This window comes from Callospermophilus lateralis, chromosome 8 (assembly GCF_048772815.1).
Source record: "Callospermophilus lateralis isolate mCalLat2 chromosome 8, mCalLat2.hap1, whole genome shotgun sequence".
Classification (NCBI taxonomy): domain Eukaryota; kingdom Metazoa; phylum Chordata; class Mammalia; order Rodentia; family Sciuridae; genus Callospermophilus; species Callospermophilus lateralis.
In genome coordinates this window covers 133284275-133308555 of record NC_135312.1, presented here as the reverse complement: position 1 = coordinate 133308555, position 24281 = coordinate 133284275, and the positions used below count along the sequence as shown (strand labels likewise).

At 35.7% G+C, this 24281-nt stretch overlaps 2 protein-coding genes across 8 annotated transcripts in view; one reads left to right on the top strand and one right to left on the bottom strand.

Moving 5' to 3' along the window:
- Window positions 1-5000, bottom strand: part of LOC143405900 (uncharacterized) — a 38958-nt gene extending 33958 nt beyond the window's left edge. For all 7 annotated transcript variants that reach the window (XR_013092131.1, XR_013092133.1, XR_013092134.1 and 4 more), the window contains exons 1-2: window positions 4867-5000; window positions 1418-1739 (exon numbers count right to left, since the gene is read on the bottom strand). Coding sequence is in view for 3 of the 7 variants with exons in the window: in XM_076864315.1 (XP_076720430.1) it covers window positions 1418-1693 (276 nt within the window). In the remaining 4 variants the exon portion in view is untranslated. The remainder of the gene's footprint in view (window positions 1-1417; window positions 1740-4866) is intronic.
- A 135-nt stretch (window positions 5001-5135) lies between these two features.
- Window positions 5136-22865, top strand: Plk4 (polo like kinase 4). The gene is made up of 16 exons (XM_076864752.2): window positions 5136-5374; window positions 5915-6010; window positions 6921-7016; window positions 7096-7210; window positions 9701-10724; window positions 11507-11607; window positions 14595-14731; window positions 15580-15684; window positions 16155-16257; window positions 16816-16965; window positions 17484-17617; window positions 17713-17804; window positions 17946-18093; window positions 18767-18907; window positions 20031-20137; window positions 22411-22865. The coding sequence occupies exons 1-16, from the start codon at window positions 5345-5347 to the stop codon at window positions 22511-22513; spliced, it is 2682 nt and encodes an 893-aa protein (XP_076720867.2). The 5' UTR covers window positions 5136-5344; the 3' UTR covers window positions 22514-22865.
- The last annotated feature ends 1416 nt before the right edge of the window (window positions 22866-24281 follow it).

Below are 24281 nucleotides of genomic sequence, written 5' to 3'. Positions count from 1 at the left end.
CATAAATAAATTGATAAGCAACATTGCACTGTAATTGTCCTGTGACCTTAAAAACTATGTGATCACCTAAGTTTATTACACTAGGTTTTAAAGCATTTCACTTAGCTTTAAGTTTATTATCAATATTCTCCTGATCTTACAGGGTTCTTAATGTATTTTGTGTCAAGCTTTGACAAAATGAGTTGTTTAGATATCCTGTACCAGAATGTCAGAGGCAGTGATTATAGAAACAATTGCAATATAATTAAAGTAACAATACCAAAGACTATAAGTCCCATAGCACAGATGATTGAATCAGCTGATTATGAAGTTCTTTATAACTTATAGCCCTGTTATCTTTTTGGAGGGGTGGTGGAGGGGTGGTGGTGGTGGTGGTGGTAAACCAGGAATTGAACTCAGGGGCACTTGACCACTGAGCCAATCCCCAGCCCAATTTTGCATTTTATTTAGAGACAGGGTCTCTCTGAGTTGCCAAGTGCTTCATTTTTGCTAAGGCTGGCTTTGAACTTGTGATCTTCCTGCCTCAGCCTCCCAAACCACCAGGCTTAAAGGTGTGCACCACCATGCCCACCTAGCCCTATTATCTTAATACCAGTCATCTGTGATGCTGGTGGAAAGCATAAGAAAGGAAGGCTGGTATAAAACCAAAATACCTTGATTTTTGTTATATTAGTCACACAAATATTAAGATTACAGTTAGTACTCGTTACAAAATAGTGATCACTGCCCATTTTTGTGATATTAGTATTTCCTGTTAATAATGCATAAAGAGACTGAACACACAACCGCAAACCATAAAATGAGTTGGCGGTACAATCACTGGTTAGATGTGAAAGCAACTGCCTAGTAAAATTAACAAAATCTAAAACAGCAGCTAGATGCCATAAATTCTTCTGAATGCCTCCTGATCTTGAGGTCAGATTTTACTAACAAACCCTCCAGGGGTCATGAGTTCATTATGAGAATGTTCCAAATCAAACTTATGAGGACATATGACTTGGACTGCAAATATGTCTTACAGGAACTAAATTAGCACAATCTAGCCACTGAAGAAAAGTTCCCAGTTCTGAAGTGCTGGAATTTGGGCAATAAGGGAACAGAGGGTGTTGACAGAGTTCTTATTTAGGAAAATCTATTTTGATAATAGTTTGTATATATTTTTTCAAATCCTAGAGGAGGACTGGAAACTGGCAACACAAGTACCACCATAGGATTCCTGGGACATAGGGGCCTCAGCAGTATACCCAGAATAAGAAAATTAAAGTAATAAGAGGGAACAATATGAAAATCAGATTGACAACCCCCCATGGCAGACTAATTTGTAAACACTGGAACAGATCCTCCAGCCCAGGTAGTGGGATTAATTAATGGAGGATCCAGAAAAAATGTCCAATAAGTTTCTCGTTACGATACATACCTGACAACTTAGAACAGCCAGCATTGCCATAAACATGGTAGCTGGTGTCTCAGGGACCCCCTGCTTCTCAATCACTCCCTGAGCTTTGCTTGCCAAGTTCTGGATCTGACTCCACGTCGGGGGATTTACACGTAGTGTGCTTTTTGTTGCTCCTTCCTTTTTCTTGCCTCCTTTGCTTGGCTGCATGTTTAAGGGTAGCTGTTGTGTCGGTACCATTATTGATGGTGTGATCTTCAGTCTTTTGGATTCGGGTTCGTGTTCAGTTTTTGGATCCATGTTGATGACTCCTCTCTCAGATACCCAATCGGCTTCTCAGCACCTTCTGGAAAGATACAGTCATAACCTCTTCCCGTCATTACTGGATCTGGCCCATTCTATTTTCCTGATGGTAAATCTTTCTACCATACCATTCCTGCTGAACAAGCTGAACCAGAGACTTGGTATCTCTCAGCTGCAGTGCAGCCCTTCTCATTACAATTTAAGAAATTCAAAATAAAAAGAACATGATGCAATTGATTCTGTAGAGATGGATAATACCTATCTCCCCCTTTTTGTTTCTGAAGTTGAATTTCTAACATTCTATTGGCACATTCTACTATTCCTGGCCCTTGAGTATTCTATGGGATTATATTATGAATAATATAAGAAACACAAAAGCACTGAAAAGAACTGGCATAAGCTGGACCTAATAATTCAGTTTCAAATTCCTGAGGTTTGCCCATGACTGCAAAATCAGCCAATAACTAATGACCTTTACCACTTTCTCCCATTTGTGCTGTAGCAAAAATAATAGAATAGATGTCAACAGACACATGTACCTACTGTTGTCTTCCACACTCTTTTACATGCAGAATTTCCATCTGTCAAATGTGATTTGGCTTAAGGCCCCGAGCATTTATCCCAGTTAATAAGACTGGGGGGTGAATCATACATTGAGGGTATTGTTTAGCTGTGGTCCGAGCCTGCTCCCTAGTGAGGTGAAATTCTTTGTGCAAACTGGAAGCATTTTGGTGATGTAAGGCATGTGATGCCTGAGAGGAATAAGGTGATACACATTCTACTGATGCAACAAGATGATCTATAACATTGTTTCCTTCTACAAAAGGTCCTGCAAGACCTGAATGAGTTCAACTATGTCCAATAAAAAAAAAGCTAACAACATTGTTGCATAGAGTTTTGTAAAGATTTAAAAAGCTAAAATAATACCTCAAAGTTAATATGCCCAATAGTGGCTGTTTCAATTACCCGAGTTGCCCCCACTGCATAAGGACTGTCACTGTAAATATTTATAGATTCTGATGAAAAGGGTTGTAAGGCAAAAATTTTAATCTGGTCTCCCTGAGCTGGACCCATCAGTAAAAACCATTAGAGCCTGAGAAATTGGTTTAGTGCAAACAATTTTAGGGAAAACAAAAGTTGTTATAGAAATTTTATCAAAGTGTAATAGCTATCAATTTGGCCAGAAAAATTAGCAAGTGTAATCCGTCAACTTGCAGAATTTTGTCAAAGCCAATCTTGTGCAGTAGTAAAACGAACTACAATAAGGGAATGCTCTAGCCCTAAGAGTTGCTGTACTCATTGAGTTTTTGAAATTAACTGAGCAACTAATCTTGAAAATGGCATTAAGGATTTAGGAGAATGTAGCAGGTGGAGCCATTTTATAATTTTTGTTTCCTGCCAAAGAATTTCTGTAGGGATATGAGTAGCAGGAAAAGTCAGTAGTTGAATAGATCTATTTAGATTGACCATAGTAAGCTGGGCTGCTTGAAGAGCAGAGTCTTTGTGAGTCAGTGCAGTTTTAGCTTCTGAAGTCAGTTGTTGAGGAGACAGAGGTGGATCTCCTTTGAGGATAGTGAACTAACTAACTTTGATGTAGTTAACTTTAAAGAGGGACGTAATCAATCAATGTCACTCAGAAGTTTTTGGAAGTCATTAAGAGTACATAAGGTGTCTATTCTAATTTGAAGTTACCAAGAGGCTTCTTTGCGGGCTGGGGAGTTGGTAGAGTGCCTGCCTCACATGCACAAGGCCTTGGGTTCAATCCCCAACACCAAAAAAAAAAAAAAAAAAGGTTTCTTTGTGCACTAAAAAGTTTCAAAACTAGAAACATTTTTGTAGGTATCCTACTGTTTAATTTTAATTTCAAAAACTCAGTATCAAGTGTGACGAATACCCTACTGCACCCAGGAAACCCAGTGTCCTGGAATGTCCCTGTTAGCATCAGAGCTGAGGGTCAAGATTATTAATATCTTTGCCTTTTTGGCAAAGAATGTTTCATGGGATTGGCTTTTGATGATCCCACAGGCTCAGTGGAGACCCGGGGGCTCATCCACTCTCCACAGCTTTCAATTTAGAAATAGACAGAAATTTGTGCATTTATTTTAGAACCTTCCTGAAAAAAACCACAATTGTCTTATCTGCAAACAGTGCATCAACCCTACCCTGGAGAGGTTTCTTTTAAATATTCCACAATAAACTATTATGATAGAATTCTTCAAGCAAGCACCAGTTGCCAACTATTTCCTCTCAAATAGAGACAAAATGGAAGGCAAGCTGAGAGGTAAGGCACTGGCAGCTTTTGAGACAAGGGTTACTTCAGCCCCTAAGAAAAAAATCCACTACTTCTGATCATCTGCATCTGACTTAACCCTGACATGTCAATTAGGCAAAAGAACAGAACCTGCTGGGCCTGGTGGCACACACCTGTAATCCCAGCAGCTGAGAAGACTGAGACAGGAAGATTTCAAGTTCAACACCAGCCCCAATAACTCAACAAGGTCCTAGGCAACTTAGTGAGACCCTGTCTCAAAATAAAAAAGGGCTGGACATGTGGCTCGGTAGTCACGCATCTCCAGATTCAATCCCTGATACTCCCCAGAATTCCAGAACTCAGGCCTGACCAACCTCCCTGAGAACGCAGTCCATTTTCCCATTTGACTTAACCTGTGTTCAGCCCAGCACCCCTGGTATACTCAGTGCACGGAGGACGACGACCTTTGTTCTCTGCCTCCAACTTGGATTTCTTCAGTACACTTCAAGGCAACTGGAATCTGCGTTCCCGGGCCTAGGTCACTCCCGTCTGGCTCGGAATAAACTACCGTGTGGTTTCCCCGAACGCAAAAGTCGTGTCCTTCCCTCGAATGCCTTTTCTAAAAGCACCATGCTCATTAACCTGCTATGAAAAACTTCTGCTGTCAGCCGGGGAGGTCTAAGAGATTTTCCTCAATCAAGGTGGTGATTTTTTTTCCTGTGCTTTTTCCGTGGAGTGTACACCTGAGATTTTAAAATGGTTTCTGTTGTTTTTGTTTCGTTTTAAGGTACTGGGGAAAAAAACAAGGCCTCGCACGTGCAGGGAGACTTCTCAACCAACCACACCCGCGCCCTTGCGGCAGTTTTGAGCCCTCCCAGGACGCGGCAGTACCCTTCCAGAGGTGAAGCTGCGGACTTACCAGCAGTAAACCTCGCGTCTCTAAGGCCTGCGGCTCTACGGGTCTCACTTGGGTTCTCACCAGGCTGGACCTCAGCGCACTCCACAGCCAGTCGCGACAGCCTGCGCTTCCGGCGCTCGGCTCTTTTCCCGGAAGCTGCGGCGAGCGCGAAGGAGAGCCTGTCGCGCACGCGTGAGGGAAATGCCTGTCGCGCATGCGCGCCAGCCTGTCTCTGCGGAGCGACGTCTCCTGACGTCACCACTAGTCTCGCTTGAACAGCAACCGGCGGGAGTTTTTCAAAATGGGAGTGCAGAGGCACCGCCCAAGCCTCGGATGGTGTCGAGGAATTCCTTCGGTGGCTTTAGCGTCGTCGCCCGGAGCGGCGGCCTAGAAGGCAGAGCCTGATGGGCACCACGACCGGCTGGCTGCCTGGAGCTCCACCTCGAAGGGACTGTGAAAAGGGACCTGACCCGGGGAGCGCCGGCCCGGGCCTGAGAATATGGCGACTTGCATCGGCGAGAAGATCGAGGTGAAGGGAGTGGCGGGCCGAGGCTGCGGATCGGAAGGGGGCGAGCGAAGCCCACGGCTGGGGCCGGGCCGGGCGCCGGGCCGGCGGTGGGGCGGGACCCAGCCTCTGGACGCCGCTCGGGCGGGGGCGGCACCGGTGGGCGGCGTCCCCGGCCCCGCCGCGTCCGTGGTAACCCCGCTGGAGCCGCCGCGCCGGCCGGAGCAAGGCCGCCTCCCCCTTCTCCCGGGGGATGGCGGTTGGCCGCGGCGGGAGCTGTGGCGGGGCTCCCAGGTGTCGGGTGGAGGCGAGAGGAGGTGCAGCCTGTGCTGCGGTGGAGTCGCTCGGGTGCGCAGGCTGGCCGGCCAGGAAGCTGGGGAGTCCTGCAGGGCATCGCCATGCCTTCCACCGCAGACGCCTGCTATATCGAGGTGGAATACCTTCCTGGATTTTGCCAAATTCTCCTCTCAACCCTTTGCATCCCATTTTTCCAGGCCCTTCGTATCATTCTTCCTTTCTACTCCTGAGAGTCATCACACATAATATCTAATTTTACTTTTTAAGGATTTTAAAGTCGGAAATCTGCTCGGTAAGGGATCATTTGCTGGTGTCTACAGAGCTGAATCCATTCACACTGGTTTGGAAGTTGCAATCAAAATGGTAAGACTGTATTAATCAACGTTTTTTTAAAGTTATTTTTGCAAAAAGCTAAAGGTGTTCTACTAGAGATGTCACAATTCCGTACTGACCAACCTTTTCTTTGATTATGGTGTAAAGAATACATCATATAGGCAAAAGACAATATGGATAAATTCAGCAGTTAAGCTTAAGGACGTTTTGGGGGAGCATTAATTTGCTTAAATGTTTTATCTTCATTAATGTTCGGTAGACAGGTGTGTTTCAGTTATGCATACTTGGAGTCAAGTGTAGAAATCAAATAATTTTTTTATAATAATACATTTGTGTGTAGTTCTGTATTACAGTATAAGTATTAATCCAAAATACTATTCTCTATTGATAGAAGTTAATCTAATAGGAATAACATAAACATTAGCAAATTGAGAATTATTTATCTAAACTAGTTGGAAAAGGGAAAGGAAATTTGGATTAAAGTTTGACTAAAGTTGGATTTTTCTTATGCATAGAACAGTTGTGCTATTAAAGTATTTAAATTGACAGAGGGTACTAGAGTGCATTGGACAGATTTACTTAGTGTCCACTCTACTAGATAATCAGAGGAAAAATAGACCCAACAAAGTAAGTTGATCTCAAAGACATATATTAAATATCTTCAAACTATTTTAAATTAAAATATACTTTCTTTTCAAAGGTGACTTAGTTCCTTCCTCTGCCACTAGTAATTGAACCCAAGGGTGCTTTACCACTGACCTACATCCCAGCCCACTTTTTTTTTCCCACTGAGTTCTTGGGACTGGCCTCAACTTGCCAGCTTCCTGCCTCAGTATACTGAGTAATTGGAGTATGCCACTGCACCCTGATCAAAGATGACTTTTAACAATTTATATTTGAAACTTAATCATCAACATTTAAAACTTTTCTGTTTTTTCAGATAGATAAAAAAGCCATGTACAAAGCTGGAATGGTACAGCGAGTCCAAAATGAGGTGAAAATACATTGTCAATTGAAACATCCCTCTATCTTGGAGGTAAGATACAATTTTATAGAAGCAGCCCAGGATACTGAATTTTTTAAATTCTAATTTATTATACTTTTTTACATTTCAGCTATATAACTATTTTGAAGATAACAATTATGTGTACCTGGTATTAGAAATGTGTCATAATGGTGAAATGAATAGATACCTAAAGAATAGAATGAAACCTTTCTCAGAAAATGAAGGTAAGCTTCTTTTTTACTTTCAAAAAATGTTTTGAAAAAATGTGCTATTTTATAAAATTTAATAAAACTGTTTCGGTTGTTACCTTAGGCTAGAAAAGGATCCTGCACACACAATGCTATACTTCTTAAAAACAATTTAAGAATTGCAGAAAATAAGAAATTTGTCATTTATCCCCAAAACACATTTTAAATTAAATTATTGGTAGCAATTTACTGTGTAAACTTGTAAATATAGAATGCTTTTTACAATGCCACTGATGATGGCCATTGAAACCATTTGTTTTAGAAAATGTGGATCTCAAGACTGGGGACATACCTCCATTGGTAAAGTGCTTGCCTCGCATGCACAAGGCCCTGGTTCAATCCCTAGCAACACACACACGCAGGTACACAAAAAAAAAAAAAAGAAAGAAAGAAAACGTGGATCTCCTGAGTACAATGAATCCCTTCGAACTTATCACTCAGCTTCCAAAAACTGTAGAATTATCCACTCTTTTATCCCCTAATTCGCTAGAATATTTTGAAGCATATTAATAGACATCTTATTATCTACAAATATTTTAGTATTTATCTTTACAGAATCTGGATGTTAAAAAATGATAATCACAAAGTCTTTATTACACTGAATAATTCCTTACTATGAATACAAAGTCAGTTTCAAACTTCCCTAGTTCCTCAGAAATAATTTTTTACAATTTAAATCAGAATCAAATAAGTTCCATATATTGTCAGACTAAGCTTTTTACTTTTTCTTTTTCTTTTTTTTTCCCCCCTGTTAACTGGGATCGTAGATGAGCTAAGAAAGATGGGTTCTGATAAGCTTTTTGAGCATTTCAATCTGTTGAAACACAATTTGGTCATATATATTTACTCAAAAATGTTTATGTTCGGGGCTGGGGATGTGGCTCAAGCGGTAGCGCGCTCGCCTGGCATGCGTGTGGCCCGGGTTCGATCCTTAGCACCACATGCAAACAAAGATGTTGTGTCTGCCGAAAACTGAAAAATAAATAGTAGTACAAATTGAAAAATCCATACACATATTGATGATGATTACTGCATTTTTTTCATATGAGACAGAACTAGCAAAAGCAATGAAGGAAAAAATATCAGTTTGAATTAAAATTAAAAACTTCTGTGTACTTTTAACAAACTTAAAGACAAAGATAGGTTTGATCCCTAAGAGCACACACACAGAAAAGCCATATTTATGTGTTATATATGTGTATGTGTGATATATATATATACATACATATACATACACACACACATATATGAATGACTGGAAATTCATATTTAAAAAGACACACCTAAAAAGATAATCAAATCAGATAGTGGGGAATATGAGCAGACTATCTCATGGCAGAAAAAGTACCAGTAACCAAAAAATATATGAAAAGATGCTCTAACATAGTAGTCATCATGAAGGTGCTAACCCAAATAACAAGTATCATTTTTCACTCATTGATTTGGGACAGCCTACTCGTTAAAGGATCTCCTTTTTTTTAAATTTGTAATCATTGATGGACCTTTATTTATTAATTTATATGTGGTGCTGAGAATCATACCCAATGCCTCACACATGCTGGGCAAGCGTTCTACCACTAAGCCACAATCTCAACCCCCAAATAGAGCCTTTTAATAATAAAATAATATGTTTTCTTATTCTTCAGTCCAGTGATTCTATATCTTGAATGTACTATAGAGGAATTGCCGTAACATTCACAAGAAAATAAGCGTGTGTAAGAATGTTTATTGTGTTTTTTTAATCTTGAAATAGCAGTAGTGACCCAAATGTTCAACAGCAATTAAATAAAATATAGATCTATGGTACTGCCATAGAAATAAAATGTAATAAAACTGTATATTTAAAAAGCATTTATTACAATATGTCTATAGATTTAAATATACATAAGCGCGCGCGCACACACACGCAGACACACACAAAAAAAGAAAGAAAATGTGGATCTCCTGAGTACAGTGAATCCCTTCGAACTTATCACTCAGCTTCCAAAAACTGTAGAATTATCCACTCTTTAATCCCCTAATTCGCTAGAATATTTTGAAGCAGAGAAACAAAAGATTATATACAAACTGTTGATGTGACTACTTTTTGGGAGTGTTTGGGAGATATCAAAGAAAAGTTAACTTTTTTTTCTGTTTTACAATTAGTATAGATTTATGGATTGTTCATACAGTTAAAAATAATTTTCTTAATTGTTAGGCAACTCTGGTTATCATTTCCCTAATCAATCGTAATTGTTAATGAAATTTACTGCTCATTATTTGGGAAAAGCAAAGATTAAAATTATTGCCTTGTATATTTAACAGAAATTGGTTAATATTATAATACCACAAAAGTTGCACTTTGGTAAATTCTAGCTACAAGCTAATAATTTAATATTATACTCTAGCATATCTGCCTCTGTTTCACAGTGTATTTTAAATGCTGCATCTTCTCAATTGTAAATTCTCTTTTTTGCATCCTCACAGCTCGACACTTCATGCACCAGATCATCACAGGAATGTTGTATCTTCATTCTCATGGCATATTACATCGGGACCTCACACTTTCTAACCTCTTACTTACTCGTAATATGAATATCAAGATTGCCGATTTTGGGCTGGCAACTCAATTGACAATGCCACATGAAAAGCACTATACATTATGTGGAACTCCTAATTACATTTCACCGGAAATTGCAACTCGAAGTGCACATGGACTTGAATCTGATGTTTGGTCCTTGGGCTGCATGTTTTATACATTACTAATTGGGAGACCACCTTTTGACACTGACACAGTCAAGAACACATTAAATAAGGTCGTATTGGCAGATTATGAAATGCCAACGTTTTTGTCAAGAGAGGCCAAGGATCTTATTCACCAGCTACTTCGTAGAAATCCAGCAGATCGTTTAAGTCTGTCTTCAATATTGGACCATCCTTTTATGTCCCGAAATTCTTCAACAAAAAGTAAAGATTTAGGAACTGTAGAAGACTCAATTGATAGTGGACATGCCACAATTTCTACTGCAGTTACGGCTTCTTCCAGTACCAGTGTAAGTGGTAGTTTACTTGACAGAAGACGACTCTTGATTGGCCAGCCACTTCCAAATAAAATGACTGTATTTCCAAAGCATAAAAATTCAAGTGACTTTTCTTCAGGAGATGGAAGCAGTTTTTGTACTCAGTGGGGAAATCAAGCACATGAAACCAGTAACAGTGGAAGAGGAAGAGTAATTCAAGATGCAGAAGAAAGGCCACATTCTCGATACCTCCGTAGAGCCCATTCCTCTGATAGATCTGGCACTTCTAATAGTCAATCTCGAGCAAAAACATATACAATGGAACGATGTCACTCAGCAGAAACACTTTCAAAGTCCAAAAGATCAGGAATAGAAGAAAATGAAGACCGATATCCACCCACAAACAGCAATGTCAATATTTTTCATTTCTTTAAAGAAAAGACATCTCATAGTTCTGGATCTTTTGAAAGACCTGATAACAACCAAGCACTGTAAGAATATCATAAGTATTTTATTTTCTGTAAACATACTAGCACAAATATGAAGATGCATCTAAATAAAGAGGTTACTAGGGCAATGAATAATTAATGCTTTTTTTTTTAACTGATGCTTCTGAGGCACTTATCAATGATGATTTTCATTTTTTATTACTAAAGTATTGGAAGATTAATTTAGAGCTATGATTAAGCTGTCATTCAAAAGTGAGTGTATGTGTTGATGAATATGTTTATTACTCTGTTTAATTCTTGGGAGTTTTTAGTTTCATATATATATATATGCAAAACACCATGTATTAAACAAATCTGATCCCTGAAGTACTCTAATAATGACTACAAACAAAAAGAAGTTGAGCCTGAATGATGAGTAATTATAGTACTAGTACTATTTCTAACATGAAAAACTAATTGTTTTAATGATTTTTTTTGCATGTCTCTTAATTTTTTTTATGATTTTTATGCTTGAATTATTAAAGGGCAACAGCCATATAGAAACATCATCACAATGCCCTGGCATTCTGGCATGGGAATTCAGCGTTTTAGAGACAATGTAATTATGCAAATATTGTTTTCTACAGTTATCCAAAATTTTTTGGAATTCACATTTGTCTTTATTCTACATTAAAAAGTTGGCTAGGTACTGGGGGTAAAGTACCATGGTAGAACACATGGTAGGCCATAAGTTTGTTCCCTAGTGTCCCCCACAAAAAGTTGCCTAATCATTTTTTTAATTACTTTAACTTTTTATTACTTGGGGTTTTTTTTTTTTTCTTTAGTTCAAATCATCTTTGTCCAGGAAAAAGTCCTTTTCCATTTTCAGACCAGACACCTCAAACTGAAATTGTACAACAGTGGTTTGGAAATCTGCAAATGAATGGTGAGTTTTAAATGTAGTATTTAATTAAAAACTAATGACTTACACACTTTTTAGCACTGAAGTTTCCTTGTTTTTGTTTTTTGTTTGTTTTGTTTTGTTGGTGCCAGGGATTAAACCCAGGGGTACTCAATCACTGAGCCATATCCCCAGCCCTGTTTAGTTTTTATTTAGACATAGGGTCTTGATAAATTGCTTAGGGCCTCAGCCTTCCAAGCCAGTGGGATTCCAGGTGCCATTGCACCTGGCCATTATAGTTTTCTTTTGGGGCTTTTTAAAGAAAATAAAACATCTTACAATAAAGCTGAATTATTACAGTCAAACTTGATGTTTTTAATATTTACCGTAAGGTCAGCTATTATTCTTAATACTCAACATATATGATGTATTTGTTATATTCTCACAAAAACATATGAGGAAGATACTGTTGTTATTCTTATTTTATAGCTAAGGAAATTGTACACAGAATTCAGTTGCACAGCCATTAAGTACAGTGCCAGGATCCAACCCAAGTAGTCTGTCTTAGAAGCTTTTCTCTTAAGCCCTCTCTTGAAGACTCTCCATAATAAGTACCAAGTCAGTGCCTATAAAACAAAAGATGTTTGACTTTATTTTTAAGTAGAAGCCGAAATGGACACTATAGTCAGCCAGTTGGATTTCACATCTAAATACATGGCTACTAAAACCTAGATATTTTCAAGTAGCTGTCATTCGAGTCATTATTTTATTTATAGATGCAAAGTGTAAATATTAACCGAGTAATATGGGACACCTATAAAAACTGTAACTTGAGCAACAAACATGCCACTTACTTTGAAATAAATATTATGTTTTTAGATGATTCTTTTGAGACAAGTAATATGGTGAGTGATTAGAGCATCTGAAAACATGTAAAGGATATATAAGCTTAGATTATGATTTCCAACCTATTTTAATGCACATCTGTCAATTTCATTGAAATATTGAACATAACAGATTCACAGAAGGTGGGATGGGGAATAATAATTTAAAAAAAGAGAAAATTATAAAACATATGGAGAGAAGGAGATCATTTTTTACTAAGTGTTGTATTACCTCACAGACAAAAGAGTGCATAGTGGCTGTAATTTAAGCAGAGTGTTATTTGTCATCTCAAGAGTCTATTTGTTTTTTTCTTTTTTCAAAAGAAATGTATATGATTTTCAAAATCCCCAAAGGAAATTAATCTTTTCCTATGTACTTGAAAATATCCTTGGAAATAATTCAAGTTTGTTTTTTGTTTTTTTTTTAATGATAAAACTGATAATGTACGTCTTGCTCTACTTCTGTTGTATTTACAAGTATTTTTACTTGACAGTATGGATTTGTCTGAGATGGAGAAATAACCTTTTTTTTTTCTTTAAAGTAATGTAATGAGGCTGCTATGATTTTAAAGTATTTTTGTTACAAAATATTTTTCTGGCCGGGCATATGCATCTCTAGGGGCTGAGGCAGGAAGATCATGAGTTCAAAGCCAGCCTCAGGGGCTGGGGTTGTGGCTCAGTGGTAGGGTGCTTACCCAGTATGTGAGGTACTAGATTCAAGTCTCTGCACCATATGTAAGTAAATAAACTAAAGGTCTATCAACAACTTAAAAAAAAAAAAAAGCCAACCTCAGCAATTTAGGGCCTAAGCAATTCACTGAGATCCTGTCTCTAAGTAAAAAATATTAAAAAGGGCTAAGGATGTGACTCACTTGTTAAGCACTTCCCCTGTACCAAAAAAAAAAAAGATTTTTTTTTTTCTGTCATAATGAGAGTTGGAGAGATGTTTTTCATTTGGTTTGTATTTTGCAGTACTGGGAATTGAACCCAGGGCATTGTACATTGCCAGCAAGCACTTAACCACTTAGCCAAATCTCCACCCTTGAGTGTTGGAGGGAGGTGGTATATATTCCCATGTGAACTCTAGAATAACAATTTAAAACATAAATTGGTAAAATTCTTAAGAACTTCAAAAAATGTGGATATAACTATATATATATACACACACACACACACACACACATATATATATGTGAAATATTAATAATATTGAAGCTATTCACATGGTGTTTTTTTCCCTTAGTTGTATACCTTCTAAGCAAAGATAGGACAGGTGTTCCTTAGCTTAAATAATAAATTTATGTTTTGGTTTTTATTTAGGTAGAATGATATGTGGAAATTCTTCTCAAATATGCTTTTGTTGGAATATAATCTCACATTAGAATTAGCAGTGACCCTGCAGTGACTAGTTTTTGCCTTGATTGAAAAGTAGATGGCTTATTATATCTTTTGTGATCTGGTTTAAAATACCCTTTTAAAATCACTGACTTTTTATGTCATATATTAGACTATAGAATAATTTCTTATTTAAAATAAAATTTTCTTTTGCATATTTAAGGTATATAAGAGCATTATACATATATATATAGTAAAATGGCTATTATTTTGGAACAAATTAATGTATCTATAACCTCGCATATTTACACAGACTGTTCTACCTTTGGCAATAGCAACTAAAATCTGCTCATTTAGTAAAAATCCTGAATAAAATACACTATTATTTTTCTATAACTTTTTTTTTCCCTTAATGCAGAGGGTTAGAGATGTAGCTCAGGGATAGAGTGCTTCCATGGCCTACATAATAATCTGGGTTCAATCTTCAACACACACACACAAAAAAGGCGCTAATATAGTCAATGTAATCTGTGACTTTTTAATTATTTACTAAACTGCTTTTTTCAATATATATGATAGCTCATTTAAGAGAAACTACCGAGCACAACAGCATTAGCCCAAAGAGAGATTTTCTTATACATCCAGATTTGCAGAAAAACATGTCAAGAAATGCTTGGAGAGGTACAAGAGCCAAAAAGAACTCTGATGCTTCTGATAAGGCAGCTTCTGTAAAACAGCTGAATACTATGAAATATATGACTGGACTGCGCAATAAACCCGAGATAATTCAACAAGAACCTATTTTTGGCTTAGATCCTCTTTCAGAACAAATCAAGACTAGGGGTATGGAGTCAACAGTGGGATATCAGAAACACACATTGCGAAGCATTACGTCTCCTTTGATTGCTCACAGGTTAAAACCAATCAGACAGAAAACTAAAAAGGCTGTGGTAAGTACATTGTTTTCCTAAGTTACTCTTTGATACTATTTTAAAAATACAGTTTTTGAAAACATGATGTTTTAGTCCCCTATAATATCCTGGACTTTGGAATATGTAATGATAAACTTATATAAAAAGAAAAAAGATTGAATATTCATGGAAAGATAGCTTTTGTTTCCATCTAGCTTTTTATGAATAATGAAGTGATGCTGATAAGTTTTGAATTTTAAATTACTGTTTTTAGAAAGTAGATTTGAATATAAAACATTTAAAAATAATATTAGCTCTATACTCTAAATATTAGTTTATGCACAGTTCAAATCAGTGAATTAATATTAACCTTTGGTTTTAGTTTTTATTTCTACATTTAACTTAGGCTTAAATACCAAGAGAAACTAACAAGAAATTATACCTTGATGTTTTAACAACTAAAATTATTTAAAAGAAAAAGAGTACGTACATTTTATAGTTTAAAACTTGTGAAGTGGGAATGGTGATTTTTTTTTTTTTTAAATTCCATGTTCATCCTGTTTGTTGGTGTTTCCCGTTTCCCCCAGTCTTGCCTTTGTTTGGCTTGTTATTATCTTTTAAGTCCTTATTCTCCGCCCTGCCTTCTGCTTTCTTTTTATTCACTGTTTATCCCTTCCCACTTCATTGTACATTCTCATCTTTGCACCTTATGGCTCACAATTGTGTTCAAATATACTTCTGGTCTGGACTGTTGGAGTGAAGCAGCTATTTCATTTTGACTTTAATATTTGTTTCTGCTATGGTTAAGTAATTTTCTCAAGTATCATGTGTGTCAGATGTTTTAATGAGAAAATTTTTATTGATTTTTTTTTTTTTTTTCTCTTTAGGTGAGCATACTTGATTCAGAGGAGGTGTGTGTGGAGCTTCTAAAGGAATATGCATCTCAAGAATATGTGAAAGAAGTACTTCAAATATCTAGTGATGGGAATATGGTAATGTACAGTTATTATCTCGAGACTGCATATCTTCCCCTAAGCTAAGTTTAGCATTGTGATTCATTTGGAGATCTCTAAAATTTTTTTTTAAAAGCAGTCTTCTGATATGATAGTCCCTGTAATTCAAAAACTGAAATAGCATGCCAAACATGTTTAAATAAATTAGTTCCATTTTAAAAATAATTGTAGGGCTGTGGATATAGTTCAGTAGGCAGCTTGCCTATCGTGTTTTAGATTCTGGGTTTGATTCTCAGCACTGCAATAAACAAATAAAATTTATAACTAGTATCAAAAATTTGAAGTTTGATTTAAGTTTAAAAAGAAAATTAGAATAAAATGCTAGATAATACCATTTTCTATAAAATAATGTTTAATATTGTGCTTGAACCTTTTTCATATTTTGTTAACAAAATATAGTGCTCTAAGTTATTGGTATATAATCAAAAGTCTTAAAAACTTTTTGGCAGATCACTATATATTATCCAAATGATGGAAGAGGCTTTCCTCTTGCTGATAAACCGCCCTTACCTACTGATAACATCAGTAGGTACAACTTTGACAATTTACCAGGTATGTAAGCTTAACAGGAAATAAATTTTGAGAGTATATATACTTAAACTCTGTATATTGGTATTATAGGTTATGAATATTTTGGTTTTAGTCATGTTGGAGGTTATGTTCTTGTACTTGGTATCTGGTCCAGTTTGATATACCTTATTAATTCGTTGTTTAGTATTCATATTTTGTGTTATAATACTACTTTATTCTGCTTAAAAGTAAAAACTAACTCTGGAATATTAGTCATATACCACCAAAATATAATTGGTGCACTTATTTAATTAGTAATGTAGCTATAGTCACATTAAAAATTGCAATATGAAGTATCTAATTTTTTGATCTTTGAAATCATGTGCTACAAACATTTTCATTTATAATTGTAGTTAATCAAAGTTAACTCCTGATGCAGCTTCTGCATATTATGAACAGGGGGAAAAGCACTGAACAATAAGATTTAATTGAGATGCCTTTCAGAAACAAACAAGAACCTATTAAAAATCACAACAGGTAGATAAAACTATTATCAAGTCAATATTTTCTTCCTTAATATTAACTAATTTTTCCCCTTAGAAAAATACTGGCGAAAATATCAATATGCTTCCAGATTTGTTCAGCTTGTAAGATCTAAATCTCCCAAAATCACTTATTTTACAAGATATGCTAAATGTATTTTGATGGAGAATTCTCCTGATGCTGATTTTGAGGTTTGGTTTTATGATGGTAAGTACTATTTTTTAAAACATGTTTTTTCCTGTAGTTTGTAATTTGGTAGTCATGTGCTTGTGTTTTTAATTCATGACAAGTCATTTTAACCAAAGTTTGTTTATATATACCTTCCTATAAATAATTTATATTATCATCTATGTATATATTAGTCCTCTTTCGCTACCTCACTTCATTTTAACTGTACCTACCTTGATTGATGATATAAAAAATGTCATGAAACAATATCCTTTTTTTTAATTAGAAACTCAAGTGGACATTTACCAAATTATAAGAATTATAAATGGGGCAGAAAGATTGGGTTTAATGAACATTCTGTCTTAAGTATTCTATGAAGATGATTTACTTTTTAAGTCATACATCTTTTACAGGATACACATGACACACATAGCTGTCCATCAACTATGTTTCTAAGTGAATATAAATGATATCTTGATCTGAATGCCATTAAATACTGGTATGATGAATAAATAAATCTAAATAAATTGAAAAAGAGTATTATGCTTATTTTCTAGGAGCAAAAATACACAAAACAGAAGAATTAATTCAAGTAATTGAAAAGACTGGGAAATCTTACACTTTAAAGGATGAAAATCAAATTCATAGCTTAAAAGAGGAAATAAAAATATACATGGACCATGCTAATGAGGTACATACCTAATAAATTTTAATACTAATTAATAATAATTAATTACAAATTACTTAGGTCAAATATTGACAGAAAACACTCTTCTTTTGAAATAGGCTCATCGTATTTGTTTAGCACTGGAATCTGTAATTTCAGGAGAGGAAAAGAAGAGTGGGAGTGCTCCCTTTTTCCCAATAATTGTGGGAAGGTAAATTTTTAAAAATTTTTTAACATGGCTAAAGTTTCTAAGATTTTTTAAAAAAAAAGTTTGGTTTACTTCATAAACATTCTTTAGACATCTGTAAATTGCAAGTTTTAAAGGAATATATTTGAACATTTCTTTCTTTAGAAAACCTGTTAATACTAGTTCACCTAAGGCCCTGTCACCACCTCCTTGTGTGGATCCAAACTGCGCAATAAGAGATGCACCATCTTTGGGTAGATTGATCATGAATAGTGCTACTACTCCAACCCAGGCACCCATACTTAGTCCTTCTGTAAGTAAATCTGTGTCACTTCTGTCCATACCCCTTCAGGGACCACCTTATGCCCTTCATAAAAAATTAAATACCTCATGAAGGACCCAGGTTCTATTCCCAGCACTGCCCCACTTCCCTTAGCCGCCCAAGATAGAAGAGACCTTAGTATACCTACCTTTTTTTTCCAGGCTACTCCTGAGGTACTGTATCACATACTCCTTGCTTGAACTTCAAAGGCCTTCTAAGTCCTTTGAACCAGCCAATGAGCCTTTCACATACTGTTAATTTGATCTTTTGAGATGTACATAGTTGTTTTATTTTTACTAGTAAAATATTAACTGCCTAAATATCTTATATTTACTCAATGAACCATCATGTCAACGAAGACTATATATATAGAAAAATGCAATGTTAAAAAAATGGATATGTGTGTTTAGTCCTACCTACATATTGTGACATGAAGCTATGAAAAAAAATCTCTTGGGGAGAAAAGATCAATGCAAAAGAAAATAACAGTGGTATTATTTTCATTTCTGTATTTTTCTCATTTTCAATAATGTGGTTGTATTTTTAATTTTTTTGTTTTTTTTTTTTTAAAAAGCTAATGAAAATCCAGTAATTCTTATTTTTTGCTTAAGTTGGCTTATAAAAACAGTAAAGAATAATATCTTCCTGTTTTTACTGTTTGTAGATAGTTACAGCTGAAGGACTTAGACATACCACTACAGCTTCAGGAACAAACGTCTCTTCTAATAATCTAAAAGATTGTCTTCCTACATCAGCACAACTTTTGAAGTCTGTTTTTGTGAAAAATGTTGGTTGGGCTACACAGGTGAGAAGTTTCTACCAAAATGACTTTTCTCAGTATGAATTTCTTTTGGTTTTCACACTGATTAGACAATCACCCAAAAATATAAATTCTTTTAATGGTTTAAGTAGAAGTTTTTATTTTTTTATATTGGTTAAATCATTAAAAATTTTTAATGTTTTATTTGCATACAGTGGAAAACTTTTATTATTGTTAACAGATTGCCTACCAATTGTTTTTAAAGTACAGGTCATGAAAATGGTTACTTGTGATTAGTGCAGAACAATATCAAAAATATTGTGAGTTTTAGAAACCATTTGTAATCAATCTGACTAGAGTTAAATTTAATTTGGCAAAAGAAGGAAAAGTTAAAGTGTTTAAAGTTAATTCAACTTTGAGTTTCAAACTCACAGCATGAACCCCTGTGTATATTATGTGAAGGCTTAAAATGTGGAGATTTAAGCATGGCTTATGTCCCTTTACTTTCCACTTAAGAACAATGCACCCTTATTACTTTTGGAGGGTAGGTCATATCTGTTGAGTGCCTGCTTTTTGGTGCCATATTTTTCATATACATTATATAGTTTATCCAAAAAAAAACTAATAAACTTATCCCCTTTTAAAGATAATAAAATTACAGTTCATAATGTTACATTGACTTGGATGATCCTAAACTATACTACTTGTTGGTGGGCAGAATCTGAATGTAAACCTAGGTCTCTCAGATTCCAGTGTCCATGTTTGTTTCTCTATTTCATGTGCCTCCCCATTTAACATGAATCACTAAAAGAAGTCTCAAAGGCTATGATGTAATATTTTCAGGCAAGGAAGAAACTCTAGGGGCACTAGGACAAAGAAAGGGTTAAAATACTGTGTGAGGGGAGGGGTAAACACTTACAGTGGAAATTGGTGAGAAATGGGATACATTTAGAATAATTTTAATATTATAGTACTTAAGCTATTAAAGGATTAACCCAGAAAAGACATGAATATTCTCAATGCTAAAACTATTCCAGTCCTAAATCTACAGTTACTGGAGGGAGTTTCAAAACTATAGAAAACTTGTTGATATGTTCAACTTGAGTACCTTTTAAGAACCTCAGATCCTCTATTGTAGAGTCAATTTGTATGCTTATTATTTTTCTAGTTAACTAGTGGAGCTGTGTGGGTTCAGTTTAATGATGGGTCCCAGCTGGTTGTCCAGGCAGGAGTGTCTTCTATCAGTTACACGTCACCAAATGGTCAAACAACTAGGTAAGTTTTTAAAAATACTAGTTCAGATAACACCATTTATACATTTCGCTTTCTTGCTATGCAAAAATAATAAAATTACCGTCTCGTTTTTTGAGACAAAGTCTGGGTAACTTGTGGAGACTGGCCTTGAATTTTCTATCCTCCTGAGCTCCAGAGTCACTGGGATTATAGGCATGCACCACCACTCCCCTGGCTACCATTCTTCAAAGTGTTCATTATTCTTAGAAGATCGTATCATGTTTCTAATGCCTATTTTATAATTATCTACATTAATGCAAGGCAATTGGTATGAATAATCTGCTCCTAATCCATTCAAGTCGTTAGATAACTTTAACCCCCTTTTTTCAAGGCTATTGGGAATTTAACCTAGAGGCTTGCATATACTAGTCAAGTGCTCTGCACCTGACCTACATCCCTAATACCTCTGTGCAGCTTTACTCCATAATCTAACTAGGTTGGACCTTTGCAGAAAATTCTAATGAAGTTGAAAGTAGTATACCTAAAAAAAGCATAGAAACGTATCTGTTTTTTAAAGATAACTTGAGGGCTGGAGCTGTAAATGGCAGAGAATTTGCCTAGCATGTGTGAGGCTCTGAGTTCAATCCTCAGCACCACATAAAAGTAAAATAGAAGCATACTGTCCATTTACAACCACAAAAAAATACACAAAAACTCAGTTATACATTTGGAAAATGAAATAAAAAATAACTTGATTATTTTTCCCAAATGAAATGGTATATCCCCTGATCTAGTGATTAATGAATGTAAACAGTTGGCCTTCCATATACAGATTCCACATCCACAGTTCAACCAACAACAGGTCAAATATATTTGAAAAGATTGTCCTGAATGTGTACAGAATTTTTTTTTATTTCCTAAATAATACAGTATAACTATTTAGGTAAAATTTACATTGCATTTGATATTACAAGTAATCTTGAGAGGACTTAATGTAAATGGGAGGATTGTATAGGTGATATGTAAATATTGTTCCATATTATGGAAGGGAATTGTGTAGACAGTGGCTCGATTTTGGTATCTATGGGGGTTCTGGAAACTGTCCCCTAAACATGCCAAGTGACAACTTTTTATTCACTCTGCATGAATATGTGTGCTGGGCATCATGCCAGAAATAAGAAATCTGTCGATAGCATGAAAAAGTTTCCATATTTAAAACATGACTTGTTGGGCTGGGATTGTGGCTCAGCGGTAGAGTGCACATCTTGCACGTGCGGGACCCTGGGTTGGATCCTTAGCACCACGTAAAAAATTTAAAAATGAGTGAAATAAAGGTATAAATTTTTTAAAAATATATAAATAAATAAAACATGACTTATTAGAAATACCTGAGACATGGCGGTGCTAACAGAAACATGCTGCTTCATGTGGTCTTTGTTGTAGTAGACGTGTGTGGGGCAACTGTAATTTGTGGCTCTCATGCTTTTTGTGAAATGCATGTGTATGTGCAGTAGCATCACTTCAGTAACTGCTCATAGGAATCGTTAAAAACACTTTAAATGCTCCAGAAGTGGAAGGGTGCAGATGTAGAGTGGGTGGGATACATGTTCACAGATGAATGCTGCAATTCTACTGACAAGGTCAATTGCAAGTTCTTAACATCTAATAGAAATGTATTCATGTTTAACTTAGTGTTTCCTTGGGAAAGCATTCAAGGAATGAATCCTTGTTTCAGAAAATATAGTTAGTTCGAGTTTTTTATTTTCTTGTTGTTATTTAAATGTTTATGGGATCGAATTTAGGAATGCTTAATCACTGAGCTACATCCTAGCCCTTTTTATGTTGTTTTTTTTGTTGTTGTTGTTTTTGTTTTGTTTTAACTTAAAGACAGGGTCTCACTGAGTTACTTAGGCCCTTGCTAAGTTGCTGAGGCTGGCTTTGAACTCATGATCCTCCTGCCTTATCCTCTCCAGTCACTGGGATTACAGGCCTGTGCCACCATGCCTGGCTAATTATTCTATTTAAGAAGAAAAAAATGGGTATGCTTCACTAGATTGAGGTGACTAATAAATAATTGTGTATGATTGTTTTAATATCTTTGTTTATTTATTTTTATATGGTGCTAAGGATCAAACCCTGTGCCTTACATGTGCAAGACAAGTGCTCTGCCACTGAGCCATAACTCCAACCCCACGTGGATGATTTTTCCTGAGATCTCTTGTCATTGAAGAATAAAAAATATAATATGGTTTTTGGTATTCCTTAAGAATGGAGAGATGATTATGGTTTTATCTTTTTTCTTTTACTTCACTTAGGTATGGAGACAATGAAAAATTACCGGAATACATCAAACAGAAATTACAGTGTCTTTCTTCCATCCTGTTGATGTTTTCTAATGCAACTCCTGGTTTTCATTGATTGAAAAGATACCTACATTTAATAAATAACTTTTTGGTTGGCTTTCAAGTAAAGTGACTTTTTATTTAATATAGCTTCTTCAGAAAGCCTATTAAAGAGAATTTTAATCTGTACAGTAAAGGATGTGTGCTGAGAGAAAACTGAATGAAATTTGAGTCAACAAATAATTGGTCGCAGAGTACAATAGGATGCCTAACTTTGCTCTGTAAACATACCCTCAAGCTTACTGAGTATATTTGTATTGAATGTTTTTTTAAAAGCAAAAATATAAATGGTGTGTGGTGTATTTATGCTTTTATTGTTTCTCTACTTCCCAGACATGTTGAGAATCATGGACAAAATATGCTGTAGTTTGGAATTTTTGAACATGTAAATAATATGTATTTATGTTATAAGTAACATGTAAACATGTATAGTTGTTTTATATTTATTTTTGTAGCACCAGTGTCTGCTTAAACATTTTGGCAAATACATTTTATAAAAAAAATAAATATAACAAGAAGTAATTTTATCTTTTGGCTTATTTAAATACTTTAAAATAAGTTACTACAAACTGATTTTTAAATTTTCTTGTTTAGGAAACAAATTTTATAATTTTCTAAGTTAAATGTTATTCTCTTAAATGAATGTATATGTATATTTTAATGCAAACATTTTAACACTGAAGAACTTAATGTTGTAATTATTTGGCATGAAGAACTATTTGATAGTGGGATAGCCATTCCTAATGAAAAAACAAGAGTAGAGCCAGGCACAGTGAGTGGCTCGAGAGGATAAGGCAGGAGGATCACAAGTTCCAGGCTAGCCTCAACAACCCTGTCTCAAAAAAAATAACAAGGACTAGGGATGTAGCTCAGTGGTAGAGCCCCTGGGTTCATTCATCACCACCCCCTTTAGGTGTGTGTGTGTGTTTATGTGTGTGTGTGTGTGTGTATATATATATATATACACACACACCATACATACATACATACATATACATATACAGACTCACGTTTATAAATAGAATGAAACCACAAATCTGATAGACTATTTAACCTCATGTTTCCTCCTAGGTCATTTTTTGGGGTGTATATTGTATTTATCTTCTTTTTGTGGCACTGGGGATTGAACCTAGGGGCACTTAGCCACTGAGCCCCTGCCCCCCCCACAATTTTTTTTTTTTTTTTAAATTTTGGGACAGTATCCCACTAAGTTGCTGAGGCTGGCCTTGAACTTGGGATCCTCCTGCCTCAGCCTAGAGTCACTGGGATTCTGGTGCACCTGCACACAAATTCAAGACATGAACTTGTTGGATCTTGGGAATTATCTTAAACTTCAGTAGATAATGCCAATTTTTTTATATTTCTGCAGTATATGAAAGATTGCTCCTCATCCTCACCAGAACCTGGTGTTGTAGTCATTTTAAATTAGTGCCAATTTGACAAGCATAGAATAGTACAGAATAGTATTAATAATAGAATTCTACAAATGTACTATTCTGTGCTTGTCAAATTCGCACTATTTTAAAATGATTCCAACACCAGGTTCTGGTGAGGATGAGGAACAATCTGACTTTAATTTACATTTCCCCTATTACTAAAAATTGTGCTTTTATTGAATGACAATCTACCTTTTCACATTGGGGTGTCTGCATTTTCTCAGTGGCATTGAGAACTCTAGGTGTGCATCCTTTGTCAAGATACATGTCAAAATACCTTCTTCCATCTGAGTTGGTCACTTCATTGTGGTTGAGATTTTAACTTGATAGGATTATTTAGAAATTGTT